Below are 15,348 nucleotides of genomic sequence, written 5' to 3'. Positions count from 1 at the left end.
TCTTAACATGACTTTTAATAAGTAAGCAGGAAAGGTGGGTAAGTTTACTAATTTAGGCGAGTTTTTGTTAAAAATCTTGTGATAGATAGACAAATATATTGTTTTTTTCTTCAAAAGTTACGATGTTGCCGAAGGCCGAGTGATATAAATTCAGTGATCTGAACTTATGAACACCACGAATACTGATCATGTGTGTTATTCTTTTCAGCAATTATTACACGAAAGGTTCGCAATATTATTGGGCCTAATTAGTAATTAACATACATTGATCGAGTGTCTTGTTGCCTGAATTGCTACCTGCTGGGGAAAAAACCTTAATTATTGTACTCATTATGTCCTATTTTCATTAAAAGTCGAGTGACCGTGCGTCGAAAAAAACCGCGATCGGGAAACGGCGTTTAAACGTTAAATCGACCGGCAGGCGATACGGTGAAACGGTTAGCGAAATATCTGTTGGGTCACACCCTTACTTAAACACACACAAAAACGACCTTATTGAATGAAAATATACTAAAAACCATATCGCAAAAACACAAAATCGCATATAACTCGAAAACGGAAGGAGATATCGACTTTTGTCGGCTGTATAGGGATTTCCTAAACCGAATTTTGATGCGCTCTATCCACCTGTGTCATTTATGAGCTTCTCTGACGTAAGCTGCAGTACGTAATTTCTCTATACCAGTTCCGCGAAATTTATTTACTGTACGCAATAAGCATCGTTCGCTATGTTTTCTTTCACAACGAATATTCAAAGTTGTGCTCCACACGCTTCACAGATATTGTTTTATGTCGTTCATTTTCAATTCTACTTTAAAATTACCTTTTTCGAACGATGCATTGCATGCTTTATTAAACATTCCTGATTAGTAAAACTAAGGAAGGATATTCAAATATGTATTATTTTCATTTGATATGATTTTATGAGCTGTTCCACTTGAAAAACGATGATAAAACCGAAAAACAAAAACATTTACTTCTCATGTGACGCATACCGGGAGACTCATAAAAACTCCCCCTTCTCATTAAATTAAATGTACATGCCGTCAGGCCAGTTGAAAGCCGTCAGGCCAGTTGAAAGCCCTCCCTACTAATGTTTGATCAGCTCTTCCCAATATACAATACTCAAATAAGCAATGAAAATATATTCATTTTCCACAGATTTCTACCCAACGTGGGCCCCAAGTCACTGCTTTATTTTCTTAGTAGTCATGGATACAATTGTTTGCAACTCTCTTGCTGGCCAGGTGTTTCAAGTTTTATTAATAGCACGACTTCTGATTGGTTCATTCAAGATAAACTTTCTATCCCTGCTGGATTGTTCTACTTATAATATGAATGAATATTTGGTTTTCAGGTAACATCCATTCCATTACGAACAGTAGGGGTAAAATAATGTTTGCTTCTAGAGGCAGCCAGCCAAAGGTTCAGATAAATACTATGCTAATTAACAGATGGTAGGCGTGAATTTGACAAAGCCAGGTTTATGATTGGACTAAGCCTCTCAAAGAAAGTTTGGTGGTGGGGATATCCAGGGTAGGGAATACACATGTTAGCAGCAAACTGCAGGTGGCCCAGACCCAGGCTGCGACCTAAATACCAGGGCAGTCCATCTGCATTCGCGGGCAACTTACAGTAACAAGGTTAGGGGGAAAATAACAGGATGTTTTTTTATTTTTGCGTGCATTGAAGCTGGGGGAGATTTTTTGTACGGAATGCGCTCTCAGAAAAGTTTGTTTAGTGAGTGATGTTCTGTAGTAAACGGTACTGTAGTACGTCAAGTAACACAGGAATTTATTGGAAATAAAGATCTCTTTGATATCCAGCTACGACTGTTTCATTGTGGATATTTTTTTTATTTCTAGTTTTTCTGACGCTGCGTTCCTTGGTGAGCTAACCTAAACTTATCTTAGTTTAATACTAGCCTATAACTTAAGAGTCGTAGAATGTGCTTATTACGATCGATCAAGACTAGTTTTTATTATCCTAGCCAAATCATTTTTCAAACACCTAGTAAAGAACTTACTCTATCTACAATCAAACTTTTGTAACATTTGTAATATTCCTCTACAACTTCTGGTAGAGTCTGAAAACGGCTGTAGTTAAACTAAGGATTCAACGCAAGTCACAACCTTGATATGTCTAGAATAGCCTTTGCGGTTTTTGATCGCGATAACTTTCGTGGAATTTTCGTTGAAACTTCGTTGACAACCCGTGCCCGCAGTAGTCTAAATCTTGTCAACGAAATTATTCGTTTTTAACCGATTTTCAACTTTTTTTATCGATTTTCAACGTTTTTTATCGATCGTTGATTTTTTTTCAACGGGAGTTAAGCGAAATCAGTACTGTAGCTGAGGGCTGTGTGTACAGTATGTCAACCTGAAGAGCGTCATGATTTCAACAAGAGTTGATATAAATATAAATACTTGTTGACAAATTAGATTGGATGGCCTCCATCTACATCCTTGTAATACAACAAACTGATGATAACTACTTCTTCTTGAATTAAACCTCGTTGTTTATGCAAACAGCGGTTGTTACGTTTACTCGTAATTGAAAATATCAAGAGCCAGACGACGTTTCGCAAGTCCAGCATACTCGTCGCATCCGAGCGAGGGAAAACATGTTTTCTTCAGATTTTTTGCTTTGGCATTTTAAGGGTAGTCTAGAGATTTTTTGTGAATTCGATTGGCATGATAAGATCAGGGTATATGACGGTGGCGGCTTTTATGATTATCTGGAGAGATGTCCCGGGGGCTGAAAGCTCGGCTGGTCTAATGAGAGGCACAGACAATTATTGACTGACAATATCCTCAAGTCTAATTTGTGCTGGGGTTTCATCAACATGCGAGACACAGCGTTTTGGGGGCCAGCCAGTCGAGGAAGCCTATCTCGATCTGATGACGAATAGAATGTTAGAAACTGTCGAAGACAAAAAAAGATGAATTAATCATGTAAAACTGATGGTTGTGTAAGAACCGTGTAAGGTACAAAGTCAGCTCTTTGAGAAGAAGAAAAACAAAATGATGTGTCATCCTTGAAATACAGGAACTCTTGCAAGATGAAGTCAGCTGAAAGATGATAAAAAAATAAGCGATATATTTTGTATCAGCATATTACCAGGAATTGGATTGACTTCAGATCTGCCGTTAGATATTTTAACAAAACATTCAAGATTTACTTCGCTCCTTGCTTACCTGTCTCCTCACAACATTAGCACCTCATTCTACCGTGTCTAGTATGCCCTGGTAATCTTTTAACACTGTGCACCCTCAGCGACCAGCTCCTCCGGTCGTTGCTCTTCCTTCTCGTTCTACCATCCAAAGTGTGTCTACACATGCGTTTTCGTAGTGGATAGCAAATTTGCAGTTAGATATTTTAACAAAACATTCAAGATTGATAAGCCAGGGAGGAAGAAAGTCAGCTAAAATAAATGTATTTAATATGTAAACTATTTTGTTTTTAATTATCTAGTGATGATATAATGATCCCCCTGGTACATTTAGAAGTAGTGTGTTGTTGTAGCTGTGTCGTCTTGTATGGCTTCAGTATTGATTTTAAACAAAGATGTTGGGCTTGTTAAGTGTGCGGTTTAGCAAAATCTAATTAAGTCGTTAAAGTGAAAAGGGTATCCATGTAAACCATACACATATGATGACAGATGTGTTGGGGAATGCGTGTATTGGTGTATGTGTATCTGTGTGATAGTCACTTTGATAGTATGCATGTTAACGTGGAAACGTGAGAAAATGGGTTTGCTGCACTCAATAAAATGCTTCCTAAAAGGTCATTGGTCTTACCAGCAGTGAGCAGGAAGACTAAAGCGGGCCTTTGTCAAGGATTTTATTTGCTCCACAAATAAATCTAATAACTGTAGTAACTAACTGTAGCGATTACTCCATATTTAGTGCACACATCAAGGGTAGCAGAAGAACTTACCATCTAGTTGCCTTTGTTTTATTTCTTCCAAGACTTAATACTTCTTTGTTCATCTGCCTCTGGTGTTTGGTGTTGTGAAAGGTATTCTTATTGATCAGATAATACTTAGAGGCGGCTTGAGATTCTTCAGGCAACCTCTGTGAACTTTGATTTGATGTGTTCTACAGAATCATACATTAACAGTTCATTTATACTATAACTTGTAATGCCAGTCCCCAGGTTTCTCCATCTAGTTTTCAACTAGATTTTCTTACACGTTAGTCCTTTGGGCTTGGAACAGTCATCTATATTTGCACATCAATGATTCATTTGGTTAATGGCTTATCATTAAAGACCTTTCAGACTTCATACCTCCTATCAGGTGATGAGGCCAAGTAGTAGTATTGAGAGGGGGCCTGTATCAAAGCTTTTGAAGTGATAGGGGCCCAATATTAATGGGGAGGAGGCCCTGTATCCCACTGTTATCTGTATGTAGATAATAAATGCACATCTCATTGTCTTGGTAACAACCTGCCCTATATAATATACAATGTAAGATCCAGAATATGAAATACAGAAGGATAAGATAAAGAAAGTGTTCTGTACTACAAAACCAAATGATATAGCCATCTGTTTGTGTTAGGTCTGCAATTTTAACAAACTTATTGCTCTATTGTTAAGATTGCAAATAACCAATCTTAGATACACAAGTTTCTAGACTTTGTTTATCAAATGAAGATTACTTTGGAGAAATTATTGGCCGTGTTCAGAGTCTTAAATTTTTCTAGCATAGACACTATTTTATATTGAGCGTTTTAATTTCATGCAAATAGCTTGTCAGAATTGTTCGGGTATTTTTTATAATGCCATCATGTTTTGTAAATGTTATGACAGGATTTTTTTATCTAGTAAGTTGGAAAATTTGACCAAAATAAAGCATAAAAGCTGTTTCAGAATCTTTGGATCAAGGTTAAGTCACTTGTTTCAACTACTGAGTATTGAATGGTATGTTGTTCCATCTGCCAAGCGAGATCACCGCTTAATATTATTCTACACTATAATATTCACCAATCAGCTTTGACTATACCCAGATGTACTTGCAATTTAGTATATAAAAATCCACCGCTTGTCATACTGTACCACATCATCTGCAGAAATCTGCCTTAAATTTGCGATGTTTGAGCTGGATCTTGTTTAAATCTTTTCCAAACTACTCCGTCATGAAAGAGAAAAAGATAGAAGAAGAAGAAAGAAAAGAAAAGAAAGCCATCCGGCATTTACAAGTAGAATTCTTAAAAGCAGTTGAAGGGTTTGACAAGAAATTGCAATGCAGGCTGGCCTGGATTCAGCTTTATTCTACTTCTTTGTTAGATGAAACCTTTCATCAGGCCTTCCATCAAGGTCATAATTTGTATTAAATGGATGCAAATTAAGTCACAGAGTACCCCAATTTGTAAGGTTGTTTTGCGGCATGTTTTTGACATTGACTGATTATACTGAATCCCTGTACATAGCAGCCCTCTGGGTAATGTTACGGTAATAAACCCTGTTCATGTGAATTATTAACACAGAGATAGGATTGTACAGTAGTATGCAGAATAAGGACTGATTCTCAATCACATAAACCATGCATTACAGTATATATAGACTGCAAATAAGTCTCACATGCTTCTATTCTCACACTCTTCTCTGTGACTGTAATCTTATGTTATAAACCTGTACATACTGTACATGAACAGTATGAACACAGAGATAGGATTGTAGTATGCAGAATAAGGACTGATTCTCAATCACATAAACCAGACAAAACAGTATGTAGATACTGTACTTCAAACAAGTCTCACATGTTTCTATTCTCACACTCTTCTCTGTGACTGTAATCTTATGTTATAAACCTGTACATACTGTACATGAACAGTATGAACACAGAGATAGGATTGTAGTATGCAGCATAAGGACTGATTCTCAATCACATAAACCAGACAAAACAGTATGTAGATACTGTACTACAAACAAGTCTCACATGTTTCTATTCTCACACTCTTCTCTGTGACTGTAATCTTATGTTATAAACCTGTACATACATGTGAAGTATTAACACAGAGATAGTTTAAATCTTTTCCAAACTACTCTGTCATGAAAGAGAAAAAGATAGAAGAAGAAGAAAGAAAAAGAAAAAAGAAATCCATCCGGCATTTACAAGTAGAATTCTTAAAAGCAGTTGAAGGGTTTGACAAGAAATTGCAATGCAGGCTGGCCTGGATTCAGCTTTATTCTACTTCTTTGTTAGATGAAACCTTTCATCAGGCCTTCCATCAAGGTCATAATTTGTATTAAATGGATGCAAATTAAGTCACAGAGTACCCCAATTTGTAAGGTTGTTTTGCGGCATGTTTTTGACATTGACTGATTATACTGAATCCCTGTACATAGCAGCCCTCTGGGTAATGTTACGGTAATAAACCCTGTTCATGTGAATTATTAACACAGAGATAGGATTGTACAGTAGTATGCAGCATATGGACTGATTCTCAATCACATAAACCATGCATTACAGTAAAGATACTTCAAACAAGTCTCACATGCTTCTATTCTCACACTCTTCTCTGTGGCTGTAATCTTATGTTATAAACCTGTACATACATGTGAAGTATTAACACAGAGATAGGATTGTAGTATGCAGCATAAGAACTGATTATCAATCACATAAACCATGCATTACAGTATAGATACTACAAACAAGTCTCACATGTTTCTATTCTCACACTCTTCTCTGTGGCTGTAATCTTATGTTATAAACCTGTACATACATGTGAAGTATTAACACAGAGATAGGATTGTAGTATGCAGCATAAGAACTGATTATCAATCACATAAACCAAGCATTACATAGATACTACAAACAAGTCTCACATGTTTCTATTCTCACACTCTTCCCTGTGGCTGTAATCTTAGGTTATAAACCTGTACATACATGTGAAGTATTAACACAGAGATAGGATTGTAGTATGCAGCATAAGGACTGATTCTCAATCACATAAACCATGCATTACAGTATAGATACTTCAAATTAGTCTCACATGTTTCTATTCTCACACTCTTCTCTGTGGCTGTAATCTTATGTTATAAACCTGTACATACATGTGAAGTATTAACACAGAGATAGGATTGTAGTATGCAGCATAAGGACTGATTCTCAATCACATAAACCATGCATTACAGTATAGATACTTCAAATTAGTCTCACATGTTTCTATTCTCACACTCTTCTCTGTGGCTGTAATCTTATGTTATAAACCTGTACATACATGTGAAGTATTAACACAGAGATAGGATTGTAGTATGCAGCATAAGGACTGATTCTCAATCACATAAACCATGCATTACAGTATAGATACTTCAAATTAGTCTCACATGTTTCTATTCTCACACTCTTCTCTGTGACTGTAATCTTAGGTAATATACTGAGATCAAGCTAGTAATCTGCAATACCCATTATACATATTATACATGATACAATTATTTATAAATTATACATTATATTACACATTATACAAATTGCAAATTATACAGTTATAAATACATTATACTTTATATAATATATAATGTATTAATAATTTTATAATGTACAATATGTGTAATATATAATATAATGTATTATTTAGTATGTATAATGGGTATAAATGTATTATGTAGAATTTTTTTAAATGTATAATGTATTTGTAATTGTATAATGTATAATATGTGTAATGTATAACATAAAGTATAATATAATTGGATAATGTATAATATGTGTAATGTATAATATAAAAGTACAATGTATTTCTAATTGTATAGTGTATAATATAACGTATAATATAATTGTATAATGTATATTATGTGTAATGAATATAAAAGTACAATGTGTTTCTAATTGTGTAATGTATAATATAAAGTATAACGTATGTACTGTATAATGTATAATATGTGTAATGTATAATGAGTATACAGTAAATGTATTATGTAGAATTGTATACTGGCTCTATTTTAAAGGTTTGGAACTCAACAATTTATTGGTTATATTAACAATGGTGTTGCTGAAGCAACAAACATTTCTCCACAGAATACAGTATTTCTTGAAAAGTTATTGTCATTTGGACTGTTTTCATTGCTGACATTTAAAAATAGTGCAATGTCACACTCACATGTTAAGTAATGCCCTTTGTATTAATAGAAATTGCCTCATAGTTTACATGTATTGTGTGGAAGAAATGGAAGTGGCTGACTTGACATTTCAAATGTTATTGTGGAAATGAGTCATAAATGTAGTCATACGTAAAGTATGTACTAAGGTAAAGTCAAATGGAAAGAAGAATAGCTTGTTTCGATATATGTTTATATGATCCGTATCAATTTACCACAATAGGTGGTAACTAATACTATCAATATCTCTTTCAGTATATGTTCATTGTTTACACTGTTTCCCAACTGGGTTTTAATCGTGTCAAGTGGAGTCATCATAAGTTCCTTGTACTTATAAATGCATTTGAAGTTAAAGTATTGTTCTTGCTACTGTAGTTGCTTTATTGTTTTGCAGCGATGTGTGAGTTCAGTATTCTAGTTGATGATAATGGCAGTCCTGATTCCAAGTATAGTCACTGAACTATCAAATTAATTCCATTAAAACTCAGTTTTGTCTGTAAAAACCCAAACCGCAGATAATACTGGATATTTCAACACGCACGTCATACACAGAGCCAAGGCTAACATGCTGTAAGCTGCCTTTGTGATATTGCTCAAAGCTAGCTGAACTTGATGTCTCAATAAGATATATGTTTTAAAGGCTTCCGTGGGTTGTTAGTGCAATAACATTGTATGAAGTGTAAGTGAAATTTCTCCTTTTGCCTACCTTCCCCTCCCTTCCCCTCCCTTCCCCTCTCTTCCCCTCTCTTCCCCTACCTTCCTCTCCCTTCCCCTCCCTTTTCCTTCTCTCCCTTTCCTTCCCCGCCCTTCCCCTGCTTTTCTTTCCCTTCCTTCCCTTACCTTTCCTTACCTTTCCCTACCTTCCCTTACCTTTCCCTCCCTTCCCCCCCCCTTTGCCTCCCTTCCCTTGCCCTCCCTTGCCCTCCCTTTGCCCCCTTCCCCTCCCTACCCCTCCCTTCCCCTCCCTTTTCCTCCCCTCCCTTTCCTCGCCTCCTTTTACTCCCCTCCCTTTGCCTCCCTTCCCTTCCCCTCCCTTGCCCTCCCTTTGCCCCCCCTTCCCCTCCCTACCCCTCCCTTCCCCTCCCTTCCCCTCCCTTTTCCTACCCTCCCTTTCCTTCCCCGCCCTTCCCCTACCTTTCTTTCCCTCCCTTCCCTTACCTTTCCTTACCTTTCCCTACCTTCCCTTACCTTTCCCTCCCTTCCCCCCTTTGCCTCCCTTCCCTTCCCCTCCCTTGCTCTCCCTTCCCCTCCCCTCCCCTACCTTGCCCTCCCCTCCCTTTCCTTCCCCTCACTTTCTCTCCCTTTCACTCCCTTCCCCTGCCTCCACTCTCTCCTTTTGTCCCTGTTTCTTCTTCCTCTTGCCCTACATAATGCATATTACTTTGTATACTTATTAAGGTTTAGTCCATGTAAATAATACAACATGTACACACTGTCTGTGCAGTATTTCAAGCATTTGTTTGTATAGAAGCTGTATGTATCTTGTATATGTGTTCACCATTCAGTTATTTTACGATTTGTCTAACAGTTCTATGATTACTTCAACAGACAAACTAGACATAAAAGCAAGCAGTCGTATTTATTATAATTATGTGTGTGGGCATAAATAATCAACAGGGTTGTTACATCAGATTTGAAACTGACATTTAAAAAAAAAATTTTTATTGTTAATATTTTTCAATTGATCGTGCCTCAGCGTTTTTTTGTGTTTCATACGTGTTTCGTAAACACCTGCATAATCTCATGGATGTAACAAAAAATTGATGGTTTTGTTTACAAGTACAGAAATGAATGTGCATGAAAAAATTAAGATGTGAACATTATTGGGGGACAGAGGAGGACATGGCCTCCCTTCCCAGTCTCTCTGGCGTCAGGGCTCCTCAGGCGTGGCGGAACGGGAAAATTATTGGGGGGGGGGCTAATGTGTGGAGACTATCTAAGCGGAGCGCCACCATCGGTTGGCGAGGAGCATACAAGAAAATTTTGGGTTTTTCAAACCCCCAGATGGCCGGAAACGGCACTTCCCGAGTGTTTTATGCTGCGAATACCTAGCCCTAAAATATGGGTCTCAAGCCTGCAATTTCTCAGATTGCACGTAAAAATCTGTAAAAACATTGTAATTTGTATATTCGATGGTGTTTTAAGAGAGTAGCTATTACTCGTAGTGTACTCGCAAAGACGTTTTTGAGTGTAGTAAATTACTACTTGCAATTAAATGCAATAATTAAATAATTAATTAAATAAATAGTGGGGGGGCTTATCATGCATTTGCCCCCTCAACTTTTTCCTTGGGGGGCTGAGCCCCCCCAAGCCCCCCCCCCCCGCTTCCGCCGCCACTGGGGCTCCTTGCAATATTATTATCCTAATAGTCTGTATTAATTCTATTTCCCTTACAGATATTAAAATGGAATGGAGTAGCTGTGGTGTCTTCTTAGCCATCGGTGGTACTCAGGTGGTGGAATGCAACAGTGCTGTTAAATTTTATGATAACTCAGGACACTTACGATTCACACTCAATATTCCATCAGAGGTAGGTACTAAAAAACCTGAGTAAATCTGAATATTTACAGAAAATTATCTCATTGTGGGAGCCCGCCTTTACACTTGACCAGTCCTTTTGTATGCAGAAGTGACTAGGGCAATTAATTAGAGATTTTGTGTTGTGTCATCCCCCCCCCCACCCAAGTGGTGGGTCACACTAGTACCAAGTTGATTTTCTTAGTGGTATAAGAGTCTCCTTGTAGTTCTCAAATGTGAACAAGGCTTATGAAGTCCTGTGACCTCTAAACTCTTATGTCAAGCACTGACGAGGGCTGTATTCAAGTAGATATGATAGTTACTAAAAGTAACATCTGGGCAACTGTTTTATTTCTCGATCATGGTCGCAGATGAGTCAGATACGTGTACTAATCTGCACGTATAGTTAGATTGAAGCAATACTCGTGAACTTATTACTGTAAAAGTGCATGTCTACATTTTATGCACATGAAGATACTTCCAACCAAGCAATACATTTGGTTTCCCATTTGGCTGAGACTGTATTATACTGAATGTACAGTATGCTTTAACATGATCTTTGGAGAGATCAGACTCTTAATGGTTAACCTTTTTTGTCTTTCATATTTAATTTTTGCATTAATATGTACAACAGAACATCAGGCATATTTGTTTATATTAATATGCACAGCAGAACATCAGGTATATATATTAATATGTACAGCAGAACATCAGGTATATATATGAGTATGTACAGCAGAACATCAGGTATATATATACAGCAGAACATCAGGTATATATATTAGTATGTACAGCAGAACAGGTATATATATATAAATATTTATTTGTTTATATTAACAGCACAGCAGAACATCAGGTTTATTTGTGTATATTAATATGCACAGCAAAACATATATTAGTTTGTACAGCAGAACATCAGGTATATATTAATATGTATAGCAGAACATCAGGTATATACATTAATATGCACAGCAGAACATCAGGTATATATACATTAATATGCGCAGTGCAGAACATCAGGTATATATATTAGTATGTACAGCAGAACATCAGGTATATATATATTAATATGCACAGCAGAACATCAGGTATATATATTAGTATGTACAGCAGAACATCAGGTATATATATATTAATATGCACAGCAGAACATCAGGTATATATATTAGTATGTACAGCAGAACATCAGGTATATATATTAATATGTACAGCAGAACATCAGGTATATATATATTAATATGCACAGCAGAACATCAGGTATATATATTAGTATGTACAGCAGAACATCAGGTATATATATATTAATATGCACAGCAGAACATCAGGTATATATATTAGTATGTACAGCAGAACATCAGGTATATATATTAATATGTACAGCAGAACATCAGGTATATATACATTAATATGCGCAGTGCAGAACATCAAGTATATATATATTAATATGTACAGTAGAACATCAGGTATATATATGAGTATGTACAGCAGAACATCAGGTATATATATATTAGTATGTACAGCAGAGCAACAGGTATATACATTAATATGTACAGCAGAACATCAGGTGTAAATAATAGTATGTACATCAGAACATCAGGTATATATATATATTAATATATGCACAGCAGAACATCAGGTATATACATTAATATGTACAGTAGAACATCAGGTATATATATGAGTATGTACAGCAGAACATCAGGTATATATATATTAGTATGTACAGCAGAACATCAGGTATATATAAATATATATTAATATGTACGGCAGAACATCAGGTATTCAGCAGAACATCAGGTATATATATTAGTATGTACAGCAGAACATCAGGTATATATAAATATATATTAATATGTACGGCAGAACATCAGGTATTCAGCAGAACATCAGGTATATATATATTTACCTGTCAGTAAGGATCATTTGAATGTCTACCTGTATTTCAAGAGGCTACACCATATATCGTTTTCTAAAGGAGTTTAAAATATTATCAAGAATCCTCGAGGTGACTCCTGCTGCCTAGCTTACTGTACTATGCTAACTACTAGGTGTTTGAGCACCAGTATCACTGTGAGGGATTAACTTTGTACAGTATGCACCAGTATCACTGTGAGGGATTAACTTTGTACAGTATGTAGCACATAAAGAAACAAGGGAGCAATATCATATATGTACAGTATGTACTTACAGTGCAGTACATATGTACAGTACATTCTGTTCAGAGAAAGATTAGACTATTAGTGGAAGGTAAATCTTTTTTACATATTTTTATGGAATGTTCCCTGCAGCTGAAAATATAAGCAGATATCTACTTCTGTATCTACACTAAACATCGCTTCTGCACAGAGTTAATGTTACTTTTTGCATCGGGGCTTCATCTTTCTAAACCATGTAATATTAAAATATGATTAGATACATCGTAATATCCGTTCCCGATGCCATTTTTGATGGATTAAAGAAACAGGTTATGTTGGCATGTACTTTATCTTTTCCTTTAATAAAAGTCAAGTTTACAAGTGTCACCAAAGTGTTACATACAGTAGTCAACATGCAATGCAATTATAAATATCCTGTAGGCTGTTTCTTATTCCAAGATTACTACATGCCTGTTTTATCCCCCAAAGTGAGCTGATAGAAACCCAAAGATTAGTTTTTTCGTTTCTAGTAAGTAAAGGCTGAGTTAGAAATTGTTATATTGTTTGTCTTTGACATTCGACGATCACTGAGGCTTGAACAAAGATGACAGAATACTGGCAAACATATCTGTCCGTTAATTGACCATAAATTGAACTCCTTACTTGAGATTATGATTAGTCTGATTGTCAAATCCCTGAAGTCTTCTTCAGCTTGGCTAATTAACATCTCTATTGTTATGAGCGTTAATTAGACAGGTGTAGTGAACACTCTAGGAAGAAAACCTTGTCACTAGCATGAACTCTGAAGAAATTCATATATGGATCATAAGTGCTGTAGAATTTCAATTTCAGACTGTTTTTTTTTTACAACTCCTTGTAATTCAACTAATCTGAGCTGACTCGTTTGTCTTTCTTTTTCTCCATAGCAACCTTTGTCCGCTCTAGCTTGGGGACATAACGACCTTAGACTCTTCGTGGCCTGTGGCTCGATCCTTCATAGCGCTTGGATATTTAAGGGCGTCGCTTCCCTCCAGGTGCTATGTCGAGAGACCATACTTAACCAGGTTACCGTAGAACCCTCCATTATTAAACTTCCCCTCCCCACTAGACTACGGAGCTTCGTCCAGGATCGGCTATCACCATCCATCAAAGGCTACATACCAGATCCATTCAAACTGCGGAACTTTGTATGTCTGCCACCAGCAAGTGAGTATTATCCACATTTCTCATGATGACACAGAAACCATGCAAAAAGTCATGCAATTGTTCCGCAGTTGCCAAGCATTCTCGTGGTTACAAAAGTCATGTGAGAAGTCTTTCAAAGTTGAAGGTAACACCCAATTAGCCACCATTCCCATGGTCATAGAAATAATGGGAAAGTCATGTTAAGTTGCAGAAATTAGCCATTAACCTCCTTCTCTCATGGTCACAGAAACGGTAGAGTTGTCATGAAATGTAAAGGTAATATTAAGTTATCCACCATCCTAATGGTCGTAAAATGCTTTGGTAAAAAAATGTCCTGCAAGTTGAAGTGAGTAATTTGTAAACTTGGAAAAGTCAAAAGTATTGGAAGCAGATAGTCAAACTAAAACCGATTAGTGAATTATATATCAGTGACCTGAAATATACCCATTCAAACTAATTTAAGTAGCTAAACTTAGGCTGCTTGAGGAGTGGGGTTAGGACCAGTGACTTCACTATTTCAAATCCCTTGCTGTACCAACTGAGCCGTGCAGCCATCTTTTTAGGATTGGTTGGTATCAGCTCGTTAATATTTGTATTTTTCTACCAATTTATTGTTGGTTTAATCTCTTGCCCTGAACAAAGATACATTGCTGTTAGAAAGTTCCACAAATTGATACAATTCGGATGAAGAGGAAATCTTTGAAAATGATTTGAGTCTAAATGAATGAAGTGGTTCTAAACGGTTACTATGATACCCTGTTGTCATGTTGTGATATCACAACAAAATTTCACCTCTGTTAGAAATACAGTAGATCTGTGTGTTTACTCTTTACTCGTAAAATTTGTATATTAACAGAGATTTATTTTATGGGGTTATTAATATGAAAGTTACAGATGTAGACTCAACCATGTTGCTTTTGCAGCCAAAGTTTGCTTTCTGTGAGTCACATTGCCCGTGAAACTTTGTTTCAAATGATACATGGCATCACCATGGCAACCAGTCATAACCTTCTATCTTGTTGTGTGGCAACGATTCGTAACCTTTAAGTTGCACGATCGCAATGAAGGATTCCATCTTTGCTTTTTGCTGTGCAGAGAGTTTAGACTTCTGCAACAAGCGACAATAATGGCAGCATTTATAAAGTGGACACACCTAGTCATTTAATCGGAGGTATATCTGTGATACGTTAAGCCACACAAGTGTCTCACAGTGTATACATAATAATAATAAATAATATTTGATTTTTATATTGCGCTTTACACCAGCGATAGGTCTCAAAGCGCTTTACAGACGTTATATAACCCCTGGTCAATGATAACCTGTCCCAGAGACAATCTCTCCAGTCTGCAGCAGTTATATACTGCACCCAATGCAAGTTACCTCACAGGTACCCATTTAACCTCTGGGTGG

General features: G+C 36.5%; 1 protein-coding gene and 1 long non-coding RNA gene across 5 annotated transcripts in view; both read left to right on the top strand.

Moving 5' to 3' along the window:
- Positions 1-15,348, top strand: part of LOC139963290 (tubby-related protein 4-like) — a 69,598-nt gene that overhangs the window by 42,642 nt on the left and 11,608 nt on the right. For all 3 annotated transcript variants that reach the window (XR_011791539.1, XR_011791540.1, XM_071963961.1), the window contains exons 7-8: positions 10,497-10,630; positions 13,679-13,958. Coding sequence is in view for 1 of the 3 variants with exons in the window: in XM_071963961.1 (XP_071820062.1) it covers positions 10,497-10,630; positions 13,679-13,958 (414 nt within the window). In the remaining 2 variants the exon portion in view is untranslated. The remainder of the gene's footprint in view (positions 1-10,496; positions 10,631-13,678; positions 13,959-15,348) is intronic.
- LOC139963292 (uncharacterized) lies at positions 10,640-13,668 on the top strand. 2 transcript variants are annotated; one of them, XR_011791542.1, is made up of 4 exons: positions 10,640-11,536; positions 11,568-11,705; positions 11,739-12,286; positions 12,320-13,668. It is a non-coding gene; the product is annotated as an uncharacterized lncRNA (long non-coding RNA). The 2 variants fall into 2 exon arrangements; XR_011791541.1 differs by having other exon boundaries at positions 11,568-12,286.

This window comes from Apostichopus japonicus, chromosome 21 (assembly GCF_037975245.1).
Source record: "Apostichopus japonicus isolate 1M-3 chromosome 21, ASM3797524v1, whole genome shotgun sequence".
NCBI lineage: Eukaryota > Metazoa > Echinodermata > Holothuroidea > Aspidochirotida > Stichopodidae > Apostichopus > Apostichopus japonicus.
Note: the sequence above shows the minus strand (reverse complement) of the source record. Positions and strands in the feature narration are given on the sequence as shown.